Raw genomic sequence first — 21,041 nt, 5'->3', positions numbered from 1 at the left:
AATCAAACCCAGGGCTTCATGCATGATAGGCAGGCATTCTACCACTAAGCTACCTTCCCAACCCTCTTAGGGGAATTTCTAAGGTTCAGTATCTTCATTCCAGAGAGTGGGATTCATAGTAATACAGTTGTCTTAGGACAAGGAGAACCAACAGACATGAAGGAGGGCACTTCCCCTGCCTCCAAAACCATCGGTATAGGGGGAGGCTAGGGGAGGTGGGGATGAAGGACTGAAGACACAGGGCCTGGGCAAACTTCCTATGTTTGGGCTTCCACTAACATTGACAGCTATACTGTCTAGTCATCACATGTGCACAGATAGTAGCTGAGTTGTGGTAACTGGTTTTAAAGTCTCCTTTCTTATCTTCTCTTCTGGCAGATAGTAGTTATGTGGCAGCTGCTGCCAGTGCAAAGAAAAGAAGTAGTAAACAGTGGTGGTAGGGTATCCTTACCATGGCAGGTGCGCAGCCCCTGGCTCAAATTAAGGAACACCTTCGGATCCGCAACCTCTTGGTCCGACAATGCCTGGCAGAGTTCCTGGGAGTATTTGTATTGTTGGTAGGCCTGGGAACTGATGGGAAGAAAAGGGAGGTGGGCTTCCTTACTATCCTTTCTTCCTCTGGGAGCCCCCTCAGCCTCTTCTTTTTTCTTCCCTCTTGTCTCTCCTAACCTTATTTATTTATTCTGGTCCTGGGCTTGCACTCAGGGTCTGAGTGCTGTTCATGAGCTTCTTTTGCTTAAGGCTAGGGCCCTTGAGAAACAGATCCACTTCTGGCTTTTTATGCTAGTTTAGTAGCGGTAAGAAACTCACAGACTTGGGGCCAGGAGTTTGGCCTAGTGGTAGAGTGCTTGCCTAGCATGCATTAAGACCTGGGTTCGATTCCTTGGTACCATATACATAGAAAAAGCTAGAAGTGGTGCTGTAACTCAAATGGTAGAGCTCTAGCCTTGAGAAAGCCCAAGGACAGTACTCAGGCCTTGAGCTCAAGCCCAGGACTGGCAAAAAAAAGGAAGTCTCACATACTTTTCTTCTCAGGCTGGCTTGGAACAACAATCATCAGAGCTCCGTCTCTGAATAGCAAAAATTATAGGTGTGAGTCACCAGTACCTGGATCCTAATCCTTCTTTGTTCTGTTGCTTTCTCTTTTGGATTCCTGACTTTCTCTAGCTCCTACTTTTCTTCCCTTTCTTTCTTTCTCCTCCATTTTTCCCATTAAATTAAAAAAATCATTTTAATCTTTAAATAGTTGAACCAAAGGGTTTCGACTCATCATGCTGATCTAGGAGTATAATGTGTCTTGATCAGGGCCACCCCTTTTACTGTCCCTCTCTTTCCCACTTGTTTTTGTGCTGGTTCGGAGTCTCTAACTGTTCCTTTTTTTTTTTTTTTTGCCAATTCTGGGGCTTGAACTTAGAGCCTGGGAACTGTCCTTGAACTTTCTCAAGGCTAGTGCCCTAACACTTGAGCCACCGCACCTCTTTTTTTTTTTTTTTTTTTTTTTTGCCAGTCCTGGGCTTGGGCTCAGGGCTTAAGCACTGACCTTGGACTTTTTCAAGGCTAGAGCTCTACCACTTGAGCCTCAACACCGGCTTTTTTCGATGTATGTGGTACTGAGGAATAGAACCCGGTCTTTGTGCATGCCAGGCAAGCACTCTACCACTAGGCCAAACTCCCGGCCCACTTCTGACTTTTTCTGTGTATGCTATACAGAGGAATCAAACCCAGGGCTTCTTGTGTGCTAGGCAAGCACTTTGCCACTAGGCCACACTCTTGGCTTTGAATTTTCCCTTCTATGCTCTATCACTCCAACCACAGGTCCATTTCTGGCTTTTTTTTTTTTTTTTTTTTTTTGCAGGGGTGGGGGGAGGTTAATTGGAGAAAAGAGTTACACTTTCCTTCCTAGGCTGGCTTTGAACCATGATCCTCAGAACTCAGCCTCTTGAGTTCTACCATTACAGGTATGAGCCATCAGTGCCCAACTTTCCCTTTCTTTTTCCCCTTCCTGTTTTTCTCCTCTCCTTGTTGGTCTTGTGACTATTTCTGGAACCTTCTCTCTCTGTTGTTGGTGTCCTGTATTCTCAGTTCCTCATCTCCCCTTTTCCATTAGCTCCTCACTGAGGGTGCTGTAGCTCAGGCTGTCACCAGCAGAGAAACAAAGGGCAACTTCTTCACCATGTTTCTGGGTGGCTCTCTGTCCGTCACAATAGCTATCTACGTGGCTGGCAATGTCTCAGGTAAGGAGGGCAGGGTCTGGTCATTGAAAATGTACGATGTGCATGTGAATGGGACCTGGTGATAATGAAAAGTCACACCCTCTGGTGACTCATGGACATTATGTCCCTGAGCTTGTCTAGTACTCTGGACTGAGGTAGGCCTTTGGCCTCTCTATTCCTTCCCTGTCCAGTATCAGTCTATTTCCTTCATTACAATAAACATGAACTCACTTAGGCAGAAATTTATAACAGGTGTTAAGGTTACATGATATCCTTTTGTACCTCACACCTTGAAGCCTCTGGAGCTCCCTGGACTCTGTTCAGAACCTCCCCTGCTTTTACCTCAGATACACGCAGTTTCAGTAGGCCTGGCCAGAACCTTGAGATGCAGCATCCTCCAGGTCCAAATCTTGGCTTCATTGCAGGACTTTGCCAAGTCACTTAAACTTTTTGAGTCTTAATTCCTGCAGCATATGGAAGTAATACTGCCTCCCCACTCCCAAGGCTATGGTTTGAATTCAGGGTCTAGGCACTGTCCCTTAGCTTTTTCTCTCAAGGCTGACACTCTACCATTTAGGCCACAGCTCTGCTTCTGGCTTTTTGCTGGTTAACTGGAGATGAGTCTCACAGACTTGGGCTGTGAGTTTGGCCTAGTGGTAGAGTGTTTGCCTAGCATGTACAAAGACCCGTGTTCAATTCCTTGGTACCACATACATAGAAAAAGCTGGAAGTGATGCTATGGCTAGCCTTGAGAAATCCCAAGGACAGTGTTCAGGCCCTGAGTACAAGCCCCAGGACTGGCAAAAAAAAAAAAGCCTCACAGACTTTCTTGCCAGGCTGGCTTTAAAGCTTGATGCTCAGACCTCAGCCTTCTGAATAGCTAGGACTATAGGTATCCAGTAGTAATGCTGTTTTAAAATGCTGTAGGGTTGTATGTTGTATTGGTATTGTTTGGTGACAGTATTTGGCAGTGATATTTATAGATGCTGACTGGTTTTCTTTCCTTGATGCTTCAAGGAGCCCACCTGAATCCAGCCTTCTCCCTGGCCTTGTGCCTCGTGGGACGCTTCCCCTGGTCCAAGTTCCCAATTTACTGTGTTGTGCAGCTGCTGGCAGCTTTCTGTGCCTCAGGAGTCACCTATGTTCTCTACTATGGTAACAGAGGGTCTAGGGCTGGGGCCATCTATGTGTGGGCAGGGGTACCTGGGTATAGGTTTGGATGAGCAAAGATGGGAAACTTTAGGTGTTCTCTCCTGAAGATGCCCTACAGAATTATACAGGTGGGGATCTGACTGTGACTGGACCCACCGAGACAGCCTCCATCTTTGCCACCTACCCTGCACCCTATCTATCCCTGAACAATGGCTTCCTGGATCAGGTAGGTATGAGAAAAAGACTTGGAAAAGTCCTAACCTTTGCCTTTCCCTTTGGTACATTCTGGCCTACTGTGGAGGTTTGGTGTGAAAATTCAGAACTGGTTCTACACTGGCACTCCACCCCCAAACCAGCTGCCTATGTTAGATAGGACGTGTGATAATAAGGGGTGGTGGTGAGAAGTGTCTGGGTGAGGAAGGGCAGATGGAGGACTAGCTGGCAGCTAACAAGGACCCTTTTCTCATCTTCTATCTACTCTGAGGTTTTGGGCACTGGGATGCTGATTGTGGGGCTCTTAGCCATCCTGGACAGACGAAACAAGGGCGTGCCTGCTGGTCTGGAGCCTGTGGTGGTGGGGCTGCTGGTCCTGACCATTGGACTATCCATGGGTGTCAACTGTGGGTTTCCACTCAACCCTGCTCGGGATTTGGGTCCACGGCTCTTCACCTACTTGGCTGGATGGGGCCCTGAGGTCTTCAGGTGGGAGTCAGCCTTCTCTGGTTTGGTCCTGCACTTACTCCCTCTGATAAGGGCCATTTCACCAGCTCTCTTTTAGATAGTTCTCTCCACCTCTTAGGACAGTGTTCTCCAAACCTCACACTCTCCCTCCCCACCTTTTCACTGAAATAGTAAGATTTAAGGGTTGTGTTCTGAGCACATGAGTTTCTTCTTCTGGCAAAATCTGTACACTGAGATGATTCTTTATGGCCAGAGGACAGGGCAAGCTCTGCTGGGGTTCTCTCTGCTCCAACTGCTATGCATTGCTGTGAAAACATCTTGTCTGTCATTCCAGGGACTATTTGAAGGAGCTCCCAGTCCCTGGGAGGAGGGAAAGCTAAAACAGACAACTCTTGATGTCATCTCCTTTTTTTCTTTTTGGTGGGTCTGGGCCCGGGTCTGTCCCTGAGCTCTTCAGCTCAAGGTTACTGCCCTACCCCTGGACCTGGGCGTTGTCCCTGAGCTCTTCAGCTCAAGGCTATCACCCTACCCCTTGAGCCACAGCCCCATTTCCCCTTTTCTAGTGAGCAATTGGAGATAAGAGTCTCACAGTCTTTAGTGCCGAGGCTGGCTTTGAACCTTGATCTTCAGATGTCAGCCTCCTGAGTAGCTAGGATTACAGGTGTGAGCCACCTCTCACGGCCTTGATATCTCCTTTTTCTTCTTTCCTTACAGTGCTGGTAATGGCTGGTGGTGGGTGCCTGTAGTGGCTCCTCTGGTGGGGGTCACGCTTGGCACAGCCACGTACCAGCTGATGGTGGCTCTGCACCACCCTGAGGACTCAGAATCAGCTCCAGAAACGTCAGATTTGGAAACTCCTGCCTCAGCCAAGCCATTGGAGAGTAAACTGTGATTCTCACAGGCCCTGGCTTCACTCCAGGATGAGAAGGCAGCCACGCCAATGCTAGCTTACACACGCATTCCTTACCTTAATAATCTAGACCCAGAAAACAATCTCTGTTTGCACACTTCTTCCTAACCCGGGGAAGGACCACTGCTGGCACAGGTGGAGAAAGGGAGCTGCTGGCAGGATGGGATTGTTCCACCTTGACCCGCGGGACCTCTAGGGACGCAGGTGCTCAGAGCAGCCGCCAGGGGGCGCGCGCGCCGACCGTAGGCTTGCGAGGCCGTGGGAACTTGAGGGACGGAGGGAGGATGCTGGCCGCCGACTCCGAGGGCGGGAGGGGTGTCCCCGCCCAAGCTGGGCCCCCGAGGCCCGGCTCCCGCTCCGACGACCGGCCGGCCTCGGCCCTCGTAGGATCACTTCCCCTTGGACTCTGCCGCCCCCAGGTGGAAAAAAAAACCACCCCCCTCCCCCAAATCACCAAACCTGTCCCCACCCAGGGGGAGTGGAAGGAAGCAGAGAGGGGGGCGGCCGAGCGCCGCCCCTGCCGTCCCAGGAGGAGAAACTGAGGCAGCACAGCCACCCTGGGGCGGCGCCCCACTCGGGGTCGGAGCGGAGGGCCGCGGCCCGGCCGCGCAGGAGACGCCTCGCCCTCCCAGGAGATGCTCTGGGTGCGGAGAGGCCGGCCGGGCCCCCGCGCGTCCCCAGCCCCGCGTTCTCGCGCGCTCAGGGCTCCGGGCGGAAGCGCGGGGTGGGCCTCAGACCCCGACCCTCCCCCTGCCCCGCACAAAGATGGCGGCGCGCCCGCCCGCCGCCTCCCCAGAGCCCCTCCCGCCCCCCGCCTCCAGCCGCCGCCGCCGCCGTCACTTCCGCCCCGTGGTGGCCGAAACTGACACAAAGTAGCGGGCCGAGGCCCCCGGGGGGAGCGGGGCCGCAGCTGGGGGGGGCGGGAGCCCGCGGGGAGTCGAGCCCAGCGCCCCCCGCCCCAGCCCCCGGCATGGGCCGGACGGGGCGGCCGCGGCGGGCGCCGAGCGCCGAGCGCTGAGGTGAGGCGAGGCGGCGGGGGCCAGCGCGCTGGGGAGAGGCGGCCGCGGCGGGCCGAGGGGAGCGGGGCCGGGCGACTCCCCGCCGGATGGGAGGACGGGGTGCCGGCTGGGGCGCCCCACCCCGAGAGGTGTAAGGGTGAGGGGGATCCCCGGCCCCCGACTTGGGGTGCCCCGGAGAGCGGGGCTTTGTCTCGGGAAGGTGGTGGTAGCTTGGGGGGCGCAGAGCCGGGCAGGGTCCTGGCTGGGTCTCGTCCTGGGCGCCGGAAGGTGTCCTGGGGTGGCGTTGGGGGCCCGGGGCGCCCCGCCGGGCTTGCTCGGAGGGGAATCTCGGTGGAGCTGGGGCACTGCCTCCTTCCCAGGGCCGGCTAGTTTTATCCGAGATGGGGCTCTGTGGAGGGGGCTGGGGTGCGGTGGTGGGGCAGGGCGACGTGGCTGATGGGCCTGACCTGCTCAGAGAACCCAGGACGGAGCACCGGGTCCCGGCCGCCAGCTCTTCTCCCTGTCCCTGTTTTCACTCTCCCCAGGGTCTCTTAGGTAAAACAACTTTGCTGCTCAGTGTCCAGATGCCTGGCTCCCCCACGAACTCTTTCAATCTTTTGGATTGGCCCATGCTTCTTGGTACCTCTCCCCAGAGTGGGTCTAGCTAATGGATTTGCTGTATGCCCACCATGCATTTTCTCTTTCAATCTCTCCCTCCACACCCCACCCTCCCATGACTCATGCTCTAGACTGGGTGGAGACCCTGGCTGGGGCCCCTGGAGGAGGGCTTGGCATCTCTAAAATGTGCATGAGGTTTTTCCATACTGAGCCAGGCACCCTTGCCTGCCATAGCTGGGGAGCATCAGGGATGAAAAGGACTTATTACTCTGAGGACTTTAGGTCAGGGAAGGAGGCTGTGTTAGTGAATTGGTGTTGGTGACTGGGTCGTGGGCCCGGTCTCTGTAATTATATACCTTGAGCAGACAGGCAATTAGTATCTCTTGGGGCTAACAGGCTGGTGGGGTGAGCCCAGTAAGGCTGGAGAGAGGGGAACCAAGGAGGAGGTGGAGAAAGCCTTTCCACCCAAAGGAAGAAGAGGTGACCTACTGGCAGTTTCCTTTGGCCAGGCTGGGAAATAGGATACTCAGGCTTGCTTCCTAGGCCAGACTAATTAGCACTTCCCCTCCTTTTTATTTTTTTTTCTTTTTTAAAGAAAGAAGGGATATTGGGAAAGGAGGTAGAGAGAAGCAGAGCCCCCTTTGATGTGAGTGGTGTCTGATCCTATATCCAGTGCCATATTGACTTGCCTAGGCTTAATGTGGGAGAGAGAAGGGGTGCCTCCCAGGCAGAGTCAGGAAGACCCCTCTCTCCTGACTCACAAAGGGCGCCTGCCCAGATTGAGAGGAAGTGGTTTGGGGACTGCCTGTGCAGGAAGTGAAGGCCGGTACCATCTAATATGATGGGCTTCTCTGTGGAGGAGGTGATCATGGGAGCTCTAGGAAGGGGGAAGGGGAATTAGGAGCATTTTTAGACGGGTGGAGCCTGCCCACCCCATTTCCTGATGCCCTGCCAGGTGTTTCCTACATTATGTTTCCTCCACCCTGCCCGTGGGGTACTTCGCTTTCTAGTACATGCAGCAGCAGTCTTGGTCAGGAATAGCAGGAAGGCAGATGGGACAGTGGTTGTTTCTCCAATAGATACCTTGAGAGCTGTGTCCCTCTTGTCAATAGCAACTTTTTCTCTGCTGGACTTGATCTCTCTCTTTTTTTTTTGGTGGGGGGGTCAGTTGTGGGGCTTGAACTCTGGACCTGGGCCTTGTCCCTGAGCTCTTCAGCTCAAGGCTACCTACCCTACACCTTGAGCCACAGCACCTCTTCCACTTCCTGTTTTCTAGCGGTTAATTGGAGATATGAGTCTTACGGACTTTTTGTGCCCAGGCTGGCTTTGAACCTTGATCCTCAGATCTCAGCCTCCTGAATAGCTAGGATTACAGGTGTGACACACAGTGCCCGGCATCTTTTGAACTCTTAACTCCCCTCCCATGTTCTCTAAGGCAGGAGGGGAAAGAAAGCCCCTTTTCTTGGTAGGGTTCAGAGCCAGAGAAGAGAGTCTTCAGGAGGGAGTTGATGAGGAGATTGGAAGGGTTATCTACCCTTAGCCTTCTGACCACTGGCTTCTGTCGCCTTCTTGCAGGGTCTCCCATGGGATTGCTGGGACTTTGCTGGGTGAGATGGCACTGTGTGCAAAAAAGCGCCCCCCAGGTAAGAAGGGCCAGGACTGTGGGTCCTTGAGACTATGGAAAGTGGATGTCATTATGGGTTTGGGATTCAAGGGAAAAGGGGCAACAATAGGGGTCTGGTAAAAGTGTATGTACAAAACCCTTACACATCCTAGCTAGGAAACTGACTTTTTCCGCGGATTCCTTTAGTGGGTTTATCTTCAGAAATGGTGCTGCGCACCGGCGCCCCGCCGAGGCACACCTGTGATCTTGTTGGGGGCAGCCTTGCGTTTCTTAGCCCCTGCTCTCCCCTCATTTTCCCATCTTGGGACCTCCTAGTTTTCCTGCAGGTAGGGGTGGAGGTGGGAGATGAGAGTGGTTGTCCGGGACAACGCGGGCCATGAGCTCGCCCGCATAGGCCGGGGTGGGGAGCGGGAGAGGCGGGGCCCTAGTGCTGGCTTTCGCCTACGCGGCGCTGGCAGGCTGCTGCCCCTGCAGTGGGGGGAGCCGACGGAGGCGGAGCCCGGGGCGTGGGCACCGAGGCCTGGGCCACTCAGCGCACGCTGGCCCGGGAGGGGGGGGGCGCTCCGGAGCGTTGGCGGTGGCGCAGCTGAGCCGGGGACGAAGCGGTCCCGGCTCGCCGGGCGCTGTGAGGATGGCCTGGGCTGCGGGCAGTGCGCGCACTGGGTGTCCGGGGCACCCCTCCGAGCTGCCGCAGCTCTTGCACCTCCCCGGGGGGCCACCCTGTTGGCACTTCTGAAGCCAAGGACAGACAGTGCGCCTTCCCCAACTTAAACCGGGATCATGACGGTCCCCAAGGAGATGCCCGAGAAGTGGGCCCGGGCTGGGGCACCTCCGACTTGGAGCCGAAAGAAGCCCTCTTGGGGGACAGGTAATAGGAGGCAATGCCTGGTAGCTCTCCTGCACCGAGAATCTGCCCCCTTCTTCCCTGTAGTCCCCACATTCTCTTGTCCCCAGCCTCCCCCAATGTCCCCTCCCCCCTTTTCCAGACCCGAAGATCCTGCCTCTCTGCAGATGGAGTACCTACTTTTTTGTGTGTGCGTGTTCTGTAGTGATGTTGCTAAGTCTCAGCAGGAGGGGACCCCTCTGGGGGAAGCTTCTGGGAGTAGAGTGGCTCTGTTGTCTGGGGACTCCAGCTTAGAGTTTTGTTGCTGCAGTATGCTCTGCAGGCTCTGCTGGGATTTTAGGGGAAGAGGTTTGGAACCTCCCAGGCAGGTTTGAGGCTTTAGGTTTACTGCCTAACCAAGTTACTTGTTTTGTAGTCTGAAATCATATTGACCCCGGGAGATGAGATGGTAACTCTTCATGGGAACCTGCCATAGAATGGCAACTCTGCTTATTCTGAACTTGGTGCCTGCAGTCTGGAACCTGCAGAGGTTCAGGATAGGTAGAGCTAGCCAGGTGTTGCTAACCTAGTGATGATTAAGTGAGAGCATTTCAGTTGCTTCTCCTTCTCCCTTTCCCCCATGTCTGTACCAGTCTGCAAGTCCCATATCCCTGGCACCACCCCACCCCCACCTTCTACTTGAAGATAAGCTTTGCTGTAAGGTGATGTCATTGCTGGCCAGTCAGAAGCTGCTGCTGGCTACATGTGACAAGCAGAGACTCCTGTGGAGGGACTGCACGTGGGGCTGGGATGCTGCCGCAGAGCGGCTCCAGGGCACCATGACCCTGTCTTACCACTGACTCTACTCCTGCCCAGATTAGGGGGCATGCATTGGTTCCCAGGAGCAAGGGTGCTTTGTATCTTCAGCTACTATCCTGATAATGATGGATACATTGATAATAGTAGCAAAGGGTCTGGGAATTCCCATAACTGCTGTTGGCTACAGAGTGGTTGGAGAAGTCACTGAGTGTCCTGTGGAAGACCTTAACAGTTAGTAGTGGGGAAAAGAGAACATAGCCTTGTCAATGAATGTAACCTGCACAGTGGCATGTGTGTATGCTCGTGATCTCAGCACTCGAGGTTGAGGCAGGAGGCTAGCCGGGGCTATATGGTGAATTCCTGTCTTGTTAAAAAAAAAAAATGGAGAAAAGAACAAAGCATGTTTAGAGTTCTTTAGAGCCACCTGCACAGGCCATCAATGAGAGAAGGACTAGGGGGAAGAATTAATGACATCCAAGGTGACATCCAAGGTGTGGAGCTAATTCCAGGAAGCTGTATTCTGTGGAAAGAAGTAGGGGCCCTTAATGTAACTCATACAAAAGTTGGATAGTCCTAGCAAGGTGTGAATATTGGCTGGTTCTCTCCTCCTGACTACAGCATCATTTCTATTACAGAAGAAGAAAGGAGGGCACGGGCTAATGACCGAGAATATAATGAGAAATTCCAGTATGCGGTAAGTGACACTAGTGAACTGGTTTCCTCTTCCTGAATAGGAGAGGGGAAGCAGTACAGGAACTTCTGAGGCTGAGAGGGAAGGGTGTGTCTGGAGACAAAGGCAACTGCTATTGTGCTGATTTTCCAGGCCTTCCGCTGGTGAAGTGAAATGCCTCCATTTTCTCTCCTCCTCTGTCCCTGTTTCACACTTATGGTTGCTGGCTTTTGAGGCAAGGGTTTGGGAAGTAGAAAAATGGAGAGGGTAGCCTCGGTCTGGTTCTATTGTGGCTGATCACTTTTCTTCTGTGGCCACAGAGTAACTGCATCAAGACCTCCAAGTACAACATTGTCACCTTCCTGCCTGTCAACCTCTTTGAGCAGTTTCAGGAAGTTGCCAACACTTACTTCCTGTTCCTTCTCATTCTACAGGTGAGTGATCCATAGTGATCCTTTTGGGATTCATAAAGCCAAAAAAGAGGAAGGTTTCAGAGCAAAAGAAGACTGGCTGGAGCCTCTGAAGCATGTTTCTCTTTTCTCTTTTCAGTTGATCCCGCAGATCTCTTCCCTGTCCTGGTTCACCACCATTGTGCCTTTGGTTCTTGTCCTTACCATTACAGCTGTTAAAGATGCCACTGATGACTATGTAAGTTTTTATTCTCCTGCTGGTCCCCATTCACCCCCTTTCCTACCCTCTCCTGGGTCATAGGCCACCTTCGTGTAGCACAATTCCATGGAGACCTTGACCTTCCTTCTCTGATCCAGCTAGAAGTGTATCTGAGGTAGGAAGGAGGAGTCAAGGCAAGAGTTGTTGGTGAACAAATGTACAAGTATATGTAAGATTTACCCAGCATGCTCTGTGTTCCACTGATGCTCCATTCCTCTAAGAGCAAGAAAAGATACCTTACCTTTCTCATTCTTTTCCTTCAGTTCCGCCACAAGAGTGATAACCAGGTGAATAACCGTCAGTCTCAGGTGCTGATCAATGGAATGTGAGTACCAGTGGGAAATGAGGGCTCTAGGGAGGACGGAGACCTTCTGGGAACTTGTATAGCTACTGTCAGCCTCTTCACTGTCTTCTTATTGTCACAGACTCCAGCAAGAGCAGTGGATGAATGTCTGTGTTGGTGATATCATCAAGCTAGAAAATAACCAGTTTGTAGCGGTAAGGGACAAGGGCCTCTTGAGTCTGCTGGGTTTTTTCTTTTTTTGGTGGGTCATGGGGCTTGAACTCTGGGCTTGTGTGTTGTCCCTGAGCTCTTCAGCTCAAGGCTACTGCCCTACCCCTAATCCACAGCTCCACTTCCATTTTCTAGTGATTAATTGGAGGTAAGATTCTCGGGCTGGCTTTGATCCGTGATCCTCAGATCTCAGCCTCCTTCATAGCTAGGATTGTAGGCGTGAGCCACTGCGCCTGGCTTGCTGGGTTCTTTTGGGGTCTGAAATAATGAGTCCTTCCTGACTTCCTGTTGCCTCTTAAACACCTATACAAGGAGGTTTTCTTGGATGGAGAGTCTTATGTTATGTTAAAATTCCTGAGACCAACCTTCCATGTACTTGGAACTAAACAGTCTATGCTTACTGGAGGAATAGTCATTACAGAGTCCACTGAGGCTGGAGGTTTGGATATTTGTATTTCTCATTAGATTTTCTCTCTTAGGCGGATCTTCTCCTTCTTTCCAGTAGTGAGCCCCATGGGCTGTGTTACATAGAAACAGCAGAACTCGATGGGTAAGTGTCTGCCCTCTTTGCTTTCTGACAGTAAATGAAGTTTTTTGTTTTGTTTTGTTTTGTTTTTTAGAAAATTTAAGGGTAGGGGCCGGGAGTTTGGCCTAGTGGTTAAAGTGCTTGCCTAGCATGCATGAAAACCCGGGTTCGATTCCTTGGTACCACATACATAGAAAAAAGCTGGAAGTGGTGCTGAGGCTCAAGTGGTAGAGCTCTTGCCTTGAGAAAGTCCAAAGACAGTGCTCAGGTGCTGAGCTCAAGCCCAGGACTGGCAAAAAAGAAAAGGAAAATTTAAGGGTAAGAAAGGCTTTGGGTTCATGGGTTCATGGAAGTATTTGCTGGGTTAATAGTGGTGATCAGGTACCTCACCACCTCCCCAGATAGAATCTAGAGGACTGGCAAGGAGCCAGAACTCAGGAGATCTTTTCTTCCAGAGAGACCAACATGAAAGTACGCCAGGCAATTCCCATCACCTCAGAACTGGGAGATATCAGTAAGCTTGCCAAGTTTGATGGTGAGTAATCTTGGAGAAGCATGATTCAGGTAGAGGGAGGAGGTGGGTTGAGTTTTAGCATTCACATTGGACACTTGCCTTTTGACTTTTGATTGCTGTGATTATACAATTCTCTGCATTCTTTTGGGAGGGACATATTGGGAATGCCAGGGGGCTACCACTCACTTTTGAGCTGACAGTCATTCAACAGTCAGGAGCTTTGTGGCTGACAGCTCCCTGCTTGCTGGATATGTTGAGAGAAACTCAGCTTATTCTTTTTTGCTTGTTAGCAAAAAAGAATAATGATATGTTCTTTATAATAACACTATACAGAGTGTAGAAGAAAGATTAACAGTCCCCTCGGTGCTCTAATTCTACCCTCAGTATGTTAGCCACATTAAACAATTCACAGTATATTAAACAATTTACAGTATATTATTTTTCTTTTTTTTTTTTTTTTTTTTTTTGCCAGTCCTGGGCTTGAGCTCAGGGCCTGAGCACTGTCCTTGGATTTTCTCAAGGCTAGAGCTCTACCACTTGAGCCTCAGCACCACTTCCGGCTTTTTTCTATGTATGTGGTACCGAGGAATCAAACCCGGGTCTTCATGCATGCTAGGCAAGCACTTTAACCACTAGGCCAAACTCCCGGCCCCGATCTTTTCTTCTTTTTTTTTGGCCAGTCCTGGGGCTTGAACTCAGGGCCTGAGCACTGTCCTTGGCCTTCTCAAGGCTAGAACTCTACCACTTGAGCCACAATACCACTTCCAGCTTTTTCCTTTTTCTCTGTATGCAGTACTGAGCAATTGAATCCGGGTCTTAATGCATGCTAGGCAAGCACTCCACCACTAGGCCAAACTCCTGGACCCCAGCATATTCTTATGTCTGAACATAAGTAAATGTGACTCTGTTTGATCAGTGTCTCTCTAGCTTGTACCTCCCCCCGCACCCCTTTACCTATTAAATATGTCTTAAGTGCTGGGTGCAGTGGCTCTTACCTGTAATCCTAGCTACTCAGGAGGCTGAGATCTGAGGTTCACCATTCAAAGCCAGTTTGTGCACTAAAGTCTATGAGACTCTTATCTCCAAGTAATCACCAGAAAATGGTAGCTCAAGGGGTAGGATGGTAGCCTTGAACTGAAGAGCTCAGGGACAGCACCTAGGCCCAGAGTACAAGTCGCATGACCGACCAAAAAAAAAAAGTGTTCTTTTTTTTTTTCTGGTGCCAGTCCTGGAGCTTGATCTATGGGCTTGGAGGCACTGTATCTGAGCTTTTGTGCTCAAGGGTAGTGAGTGCTCTAACATTTGAGCCACAGCTCCCCTTCTCCACTTCTGGCTTTTTTTTTCTTTCTTGGCTAGTCCTAGAACTTGAACTCAGGGCCTGGGCAATGTCCTTTAGCTTTTTCAAATCTAGATCTCTATCACTTAAGCCACAGCACCACTTCTGGCTTTTTCTATGTATGTGTTACCGAGGAATTGAACTGGGTCTTTGTGCATGCTAGGCAAGTACTATACTACTAGCCCAAACTCCTGGCCCCACTTTTAGCTTTTTTTTTTCTCCAGTCCTGGGGCTTGTACTCAGGGCATGAGTAATGTCCTTGGGCTTTCTCAGAGCTACTGCTTTACCACTTGAGCCACAGCACCACTTCCAGCTTTTCTATAAGTATGTAGTACCAAGGAATTGAACCTGGGTCTTCATACATGCTAGGCAAGCACTCTACCACTAGGCAAAACCCCCAGCCCACACTTTTGGCTTTTTTTTTTTTTTTCAGAGCTGAGGACCAAACCAGGGCCTTGCACTTGCCAGGCAAGGGCTCCTTCCTCTGAGCTAAGTCCCAAACCCCACACTTTTGGCTTTTTGATGGTTAGTTGAAGATAGGAATCTCAGTGACTTTCTTCCCTGGGCTGGCTTTGAAATATGATTTTCATATCTCAGCTTCTTGAGTAGCTAAGATGATAAGTGTGAGCCATCTGGTCTGGGTTTTTTTTTTGTTTGTTTTTTGTTTTTTTTTTTGCCAGTCCTGGGGCTTGAACTCAGGGCTTGGGCACTGTCCTTGGACACTTACTTTGCGCAAGAGTAGCTCTCTGTCACTTGAGCCATAGCACCACTTCTGGCTTTTTCTGAGTATGTGGTGCTGAGGAATCAAACCCATGGCTTTGTGCATGCTGGGGGAGTACTCTGCCACTAGGCTACGCTCCTTGCCCCTGTTTAGTTTTTTGATATAAGATCTGTTTGTGTAGCCCATCCTGGCCTCAAAACCCATTATTCTCATACCTTAGCCTCTGAGTGCTGAGATTAGAGCTATGTACCTGTATACTTAGCCTACTGTTTTATCTTTTAACTGAACAGTTATCCTGCTTCCTATACACTGCTTCCACAGTGTATAGATGTGCTCATAGTCCTTATTTCCCGCCCCCCTCAGCTGCTGCTTCTGTTTTATTATCTTATGTCAGTCAACTGTTGAGCTGAAGATTAGATTTTGAGACCTTAAGCAGTGGTACTCCATTTCCCATTCAGGTGAAGTAATCTGTGAACCACCCAACAACAAGCTAGACAAATTCAGTGGAACCCTCTACTGGAAAGACAACAAATTTCCCCTGAGTAACCAGAACATGCTCCTGCGGGGTTGTGTGTTGCGAAACACCGAGTGGTGCTTCGGACTAGTCATCTTTGCAGGTGAGCTTCTGAGCATCCAGTGAAAGAAGAGTAATAGACATGTGGGGAGTTAAGAGTTCAAAAGATGCTGGGCACAGTGGCTCACTCCTGTAATCCTAACTACACAGGAGGCTGAGATCTGAGGATCATGGTTCAAAGCCAGCTAGGGCACATAAGACTGTGAGACTCTTTATCTCCAATTAATCACTAGAAAAGGAAGTGGGGCTGTGACTCTAGGGGTAGGGCGGTAGCTTTGAGCTGAAGAGCTCAGGGATGGTGCCTAGGCCCAGAGTTCAAGCCCCATGACCCACCAAAAAAAAAAAACAGTATGGGGCAAAGTTGGTTGGGCTGGTAGGCAAGGTCAGGTGAAAAATCTTCAGCCTGGAATGCAGCCTCTTGTCCACTGACTGTTTTCATTCTACACTGGGATGAGAGCAGAAGACAACAGGCAGATTTGCTATTTGACTTCCCAATCTTTTCTAGGTCCTGACACCAAGCTGATGCAGAACAGTGGCAGGACAAAGTTCAAGAGGACAAGTATTGATCGCCTGATGAATACACTGGTGCTCTGGGTAAGTTTCCCGTGTCTTTTTCCTTGGCCCTTCCCTGAGTGATTCCCTTTGCTTGCATTGCTCTCTCCTGCTCAATAATGAGGCTTCAGGTTTGTCTTTTAAACTACTGGTTATTCAAGGAAGCTTCTCAAAGGCCGCATTTATTTCAGGCTCCTTATAGACTTGGAAGATGTTATTTAAACACACATACAGACACACACCTACCTTATGAATGTGCATAAAATCAACAACTCAAAGAAAGCTGAAACAAATCATCCTTTCTCCTGGTTCCTGTTAAGATGATGACTTAGTACATCACATGACCTTCTGTTTGCCTTTGCCAGGGACAAGGAGGCCTTCATAGAGATGGAAAGGGAATTCAAAGAAAAATTTCCATTTGGAAGATAGTTAGCAGGGTCTTTCCCCCCAACTTCCAAGGATGAAGGTTCCCAAAGGAGAAGTTTCAGTTTACAGTTTGGCAGTTCCTGAATCCTTCTCTTGTTTGGCTAGAAATTGGAGCTCCTTGTTAGACTTTCCCTCCCATTTCTGCTCCCCTTCTGCCTACTGTTTGCCCCTCTACATGCCAGCTTACTAAGGCTGGGGCCAGCTACTGCTGAGACAGTTTCCGCTTTGGCTTTAAAGAATTCTCAGAAACGTAGCTTGAGGGAGCAATAGCAGTTAGGTCTGTCTTGTAAGGGCTCGTCCTGCCCCCTGGTGGTCATTGGGTATCCTGCTGGCTCCTGATTTATTTGAAGTTCAACAGCAAAGGCAACTTCATTCATTTGTTTTAATTTTATTGTTTTTTTTGTTGGACATGGGGCTTGACCTTGTTTTTTGTTTTTGTTTTTTGACAGTCCTGGGCTTGGGCTCAGGGCCTGAACACTGTCCTTGGGCTTTCTCAAGGCTCGAGCTCTACCACTTGAGCCTCAGCACCACTTTTGGCTTTTTTCTATGTATGTGGTACTGAGGAATCCAACCTGGGTCTTCATGCATGCATGCTAGGCAAGCACTCTACAAACTCCCAGCCCATGGGGCTTGACCTTGGAGCCTGGGTGCTGTTTCTGAGGTCTTTTTTTTTTGGCAGTCCTGGACTTGAGCTCAGGGCCTGAGCACTGTCCTTGGACTTTCCTAAGGCTAGAACTCTACTACTTGAGCCTCAGCACCGTTTCTGACTTTTTTTTTTTTTTCTATGTATGTGGTACTGAGGAATCGAACCGGTCTTCATGCAAGCTAGGCAAGCACTCTACCACTAGGCCAAACTCCCAGCCCTCTGAGCTCTTTTTGCTCGAGACTATCACTCTATTATTTCGAGCCACAGCGCCACTTCTCATTTTCATTTTCTCTCTCTCTCTCTCTCTCTCTCTCTCTCTCTCTCTCTCTCTCTCTCTCTCTCTCTCTCTCTCTCTCTCTCTCTCTCTGCTGTTCTGGGACTTGAACTCAGGGTCTAGACACTATCCCTGAGCTTCTTTTGCTCAAGGCTAGCACTATATCACTTGAGCCACAGTGCTACTTCATGCTTTTTCGTGTATGTGGTACTGAGGAATCGAACCTAGAACTTCATGCAAGCACTCTACCACTAGGCCACATTCCCAGCCCTCTGATGGTTAATTGGAGGGAAGAGTGTTACAGACTTCCCTGCCTAGGATGGCTTTGATCTTTAGATCTTAGCCTCCTTTGTGGCTAGGATTACAGGCATGAGCCACTGGTGCCCAGTTTAAAAGCAACTTTAGGGGGCCGGGAGTTTGGCCTAGTGGTTAAAGTGCTTGCCTAGCATGCACGAAGACCCAGGTTCGATTCCTCGGTACCACATACATAGAAAAAAGCCGGAAGTGGTGCTGAGGCTCAAGTGGTAGAGCTCTAGCCTTGAGAAAGTCCAAGGACAGTGCTCAGGCCCTGAGCTCAAGCCCAGGACTGGCAAAAAAAAAAAAAAAAAAAAAAGCAACTTTAGAATAGATGTCTGAACCTAGACAGTGGTCTCAGTTGTTTTCTTTTTCTTTGTTTTGCAGTAGAGTCTTGCTATGCTATGTCCATAGGCATTTGAGCTGGCCTATAACTTGAGCTCTGCCTGTCTCAGCCTCCTAAATTCTGAGATTACAGGCAAGTGCCACCACACCTGGCCCCCCCCCCCTTTTTTTTTTCTTGACTAACCAAGAAATTTGTATTTATAGCAAATTTCTAGGCAAACAAATATAGTAAGTTTCCCTGGTTAAAAAAAATGACAATCTGGGGGCCAGGAGTTTGGCCTAGTGGTAGAGTGCTTGCCTAGCATGCATGAAGACCTGGGTTCGATTCCTTGGTACCACATACATAGCAAAAAGCCAGAAGTGGTGCTGTGGCTCAAGTGGTAGAGCCCTAGCCTTGAGAAAATCTAGGGACAGTGCTCAGGCCCTAAGCCCAAGCCCAGGATTGGCAAAAAAAAAAGACAATCTGGCCAGGTGCCAGTGGCTCATGTCTGTAATACTCAGTAGGCTGAGATCTGAGGATCATGGTTTAAAGCCATCCTGAAAGAAGTCCCTGTGAGATGCTTACCCCCCAATTAAGTACTTAAAAAACAGAAGTAGAACCATGGCTCAAAGTGATGGAGGACTAATCTGGAACAAAAGAGCTTAAGAGACAGTGCCTATGTCTTGAGTTCAAGCCCCACAACTGACAAAAAGGCAAGCTGAATAAAGACATTCCAGTATGATGGCCTATTTTTGTTGGCTTCTAGATGCTTTGTCTATGTAAAAGCACAAGGTTTTCTGATATGTGGAAAGTAATCCCTCTCTTACCATCTTTGAAGACTGTTGAGGGTTCTAGGTTGAAAGACAGCTCTTTCAAATTCCCCATTCTACAGATGAGAAAATTAGTGAGAGTCATTGGCACATGAAGAGAAGCTGTCACCAGTTCTGATCACTTCCTAATAGAGCAAACTGCCAAGTTCATGGATGCCTGAGCTTTTAAAGATTTCTGATCCCAGTAGTACTTGCCTTCGGTGACGAGCTTGGTTTTGAAGGCTTCCTTAGCCTCTGCCTAGCTCTGCTTGTTCTTCTTCCTCAGATTTTTGGATTCCTGGTCTGTATGGGGGTGATCCTGGCCATTGGCAATGCCATTTGGGAACACGAGGTTGGGACGCGCTTCCAGGTCTACCTGCCCTGGGATGAGGCGGTGGACAGTGCCTTTTTTTCTGGCTTCCTCTCCTTCTGGTCCTATATCATCATCCTCAACACCGTCGTGCCCATTTCACTGTATGTCAGGTATGTGCTTTTTCTGTCTGGGAGTCTTCTTAGCAGATGTTTCTGTAAAGGTGAAATCCTTGAGAGGGAATGTGTAGTCTTCTTGTTATACTGTGAACTTTCTGTTTTTTTGTTTTTGTTTTTGTTTTGCTACAGTGGACTGGTACTTTGGGCCTGTATTAGAGCAAAAACCATATTGATTTACTCATCACATTTTTTTTTTTTTGCCAGTCCTGGGGCTTGAACTCAGGGTTGAGCGCTGTCCTTGGGCTTTCCTCAAGTCTAGTGCTCTACCACTGGAGCCACAGCACCACTTCCGGCTCTTTTCTGAGTATGTGGTACCGAGGAATCAAACCCAGGGCTTCATGTATGCCCTAGGCAGGCACTCTACCACTAGGCCATGCTCCTGGCCCCACTCAGCACATTTATTACATGCTTGTTCTGTGCAAAGTATTGTAGTAGGTCCTCTGGAATATAAAAGATGAATTAGGAATGGTTCTCCTTCCTATTAGGAGCGTAAGTCTAATAGAGGAAGAAAAATCTAAGCACATTATAAAGCAAAATGGGTCTGGATGGGGGGGCGAAGGGAAGGAAAGAGAGAGAAAGAAGAGAAAGAGGGAAAGAAAACAAAATGGGAACAAATACTTTAGAACTGGTTCTACCAGCTGGGTGTCTTAGTCCTGTCAGTTGAGATCTGAGAATCATGGTTTAGAGTCAGTCTGGGCAGACAAATCTTTTTTTTGTCTTTGTCAGCTATTTATTTGATAAGAAAATAATACCCATAAAATATAAACAGCTCAAAAATTAATAAATGATTAGATCAGATTAAAAATAGAACACATGAGTAGATTGTTGTCAGAAGTACAGAAGGTCAATAATTTGCAAATAAATATTCACCATCTCTAGCATTAAAGCCAAGGTACACCAAATCTTCACTGTAATTTCATTTCACCACAGTGGCCATGGCTATCACTGAGGGGAAAAGAGGAGGAAATGAAGGGGAGGGAAGAGCAGGGGAGAGAAGGAAAAGAAGGGAGGAAGAAAGAAGGAAGAGAGGGAGGGAGGGAGGAGGGAAGGATGGAAAAAAAGAAAAATATTGGCTATAAAGTTTAGGAAAACTAAAAAAAACTTATGCAGTGTTGGTGAGAATGTAAAATTAGTATAAGCACTGAGGAAATGAGTATTGAGGAAAAAATTAAGAATAGATCTATTTTTTGGGGGAGGGGTGGGTCATAGGGCTTGAACTTGGCCTGGGTGCTGTCCCTGAGATCTTCAGTTCAAGGCTATCTGGGCAGACAAATCTTAATGACTCTCTAACGAGGAGAAAAAAAAAAAAACTACACTGGCCAGCTCCTAGTGCCTCCCACCTGTAATCCTAGCTACTCCTAGGCTGAGATCTGAGAATCCATATTCAAAGCCTGCCTGGGGGGAAAAAGTCCATATGATTCCAACAAAAAGTCAGAAGTGAAGCTGTGGCTCAAGTCAGTAGATCTCCAGACGCATGCACGCACGCACGCACGCACGCACGCACGCATGCATGTGTGTGTGCGCGCGCGAAAGGCTAATGGCAATTTTAGGAAGTGTTGACTGGCAGTGGTGCATGTGCCAACAGGATATCTAGTGTGTTTGAAGTATAGACAGTGGTAACAATAAAGACATCTAGTTAGTTAGGATGAAGGGACAGGGAGGAGGAAAGTAAGGAAGGAAGAACGTAGAAGAAACTTTCATACATAGTGCCTTGCATGTGAGATAAAAGCTTGTGAAGCCAGGCGCCATGGCTCACGCCTGTAATCCTAGCTACTCAGGAGGCTGAGATCTGAGGATCAAGGTTTAAAGCCAACCTGGGCACTAAAGAATTTGAGACTCTTATCTCCAGTCAACCACTAGAAAA

At 49.4% G+C, this 21,041-nt stretch overlaps 2 protein-coding genes across 5 annotated transcripts in view; both read left to right on the top strand.

Annotated features, from left to right (window-relative positions):
• The first annotated feature begins 452 nt into the window (after positions 1-452).
• On the top strand, positions 453-4,997 carry Aqp10 (aquaporin 10). The gene is made up of 6 exons (XM_090340892.1): positions 453-557; positions 2,108-2,234; positions 3,231-3,368; positions 3,473-3,591; positions 3,850-4,067; positions 4,761-4,997. Exons 1-6 carry the CDS (start codon positions 453-455, stop codon positions 4,936-4,938), a joined length of 885 nt encoding a protein of 294 aa, XP_090197018.1. The 3' UTR covers positions 4,939-4,997.
• Positions 4,998-5,810: 813 nt separating this feature from the next.
• The window catches only part of Atp8b2 (ATPase phospholipid transporting 8B2), a 32,545-nt gene continuing 17,314 nt past the window's right edge, over positions 5,811-21,041 (top strand). Inside the window, exons 1-12 of one of the 4 annotated variants that reach the window (XM_090340890.1) lie at positions 5,811-5,975; positions 8,148-8,215; positions 10,474-10,532; positions 10,829-10,942; positions 11,058-11,156; positions 11,441-11,502; positions 11,603-11,675; positions 12,171-12,241; positions 12,673-12,752; positions 15,247-15,405; positions 15,868-15,956; positions 18,975-19,171. In XM_090340890.1, coding sequence (XP_090197016.1) covers positions 8,185-8,215; positions 10,474-10,532; positions 10,829-10,942; positions 11,058-11,156; positions 11,441-11,502; positions 11,603-11,675; positions 12,171-12,241; positions 12,673-12,752; positions 15,247-15,405; positions 15,868-15,956; positions 18,975-19,171 — 1,034 coding nt within the window. In that variant the 5' untranslated portion in view covers positions 5,811-5,975; positions 8,148-8,184. Of the gene's footprint in view, positions 5,976-6,918; positions 7,053-8,147; positions 8,216-8,897; positions 9,065-10,473; positions 10,533-10,828; positions 10,943-11,057; positions 11,157-11,440; positions 11,503-11,602; positions 11,676-12,170; positions 12,242-12,672; positions 12,753-15,246; positions 15,406-15,867; positions 15,957-18,974; positions 19,172-21,041 lie in introns of those variants that run through there. The other 3 variants (XM_090340891.1, XM_090340889.1, XM_090340888.1) reach the window with 3 other exon arrangements.

Source organism: Megascapheus bottae, chromosome 10 (genome assembly GCF_031878675.1).
Source record: "Megascapheus bottae isolate mThoBot1 chromosome 10, mThoBot2.hap1, whole genome shotgun sequence".
Taxonomy (NCBI): Eukaryota; Metazoa; Chordata; class Mammalia; order Rodentia; family Geomyidae; genus Megascapheus; species Megascapheus bottae.
Note: the sequence above shows the minus strand (reverse complement) of the source record. Positions and strands in the feature narration are given on the sequence as shown.

Bases quoted from the DNA above. Each gene is read 5' to 3' on its own strand.
- Aqp10 (XM_090340892.1), top strand. From the start codon at position 453: ATGGCAGGTGCGCAGCCCCTGGCTCAAATTAAGGAACACCTTCGGATC. The intron at 3,369-3,472 runs GTAACAGAGGGT...TCTCTCCTGAAG, and splicing joins CACCTATGTTCTCTACTATG to ATGCCCTACAGAATTATACA. The intron at 3,592-3,849 runs GTAGGTATGAGA...ATCTACTCTGAG, and splicing joins ACAATGGCTTCCTGGATCAG to GTTTTGGGCACTGGGATGCT.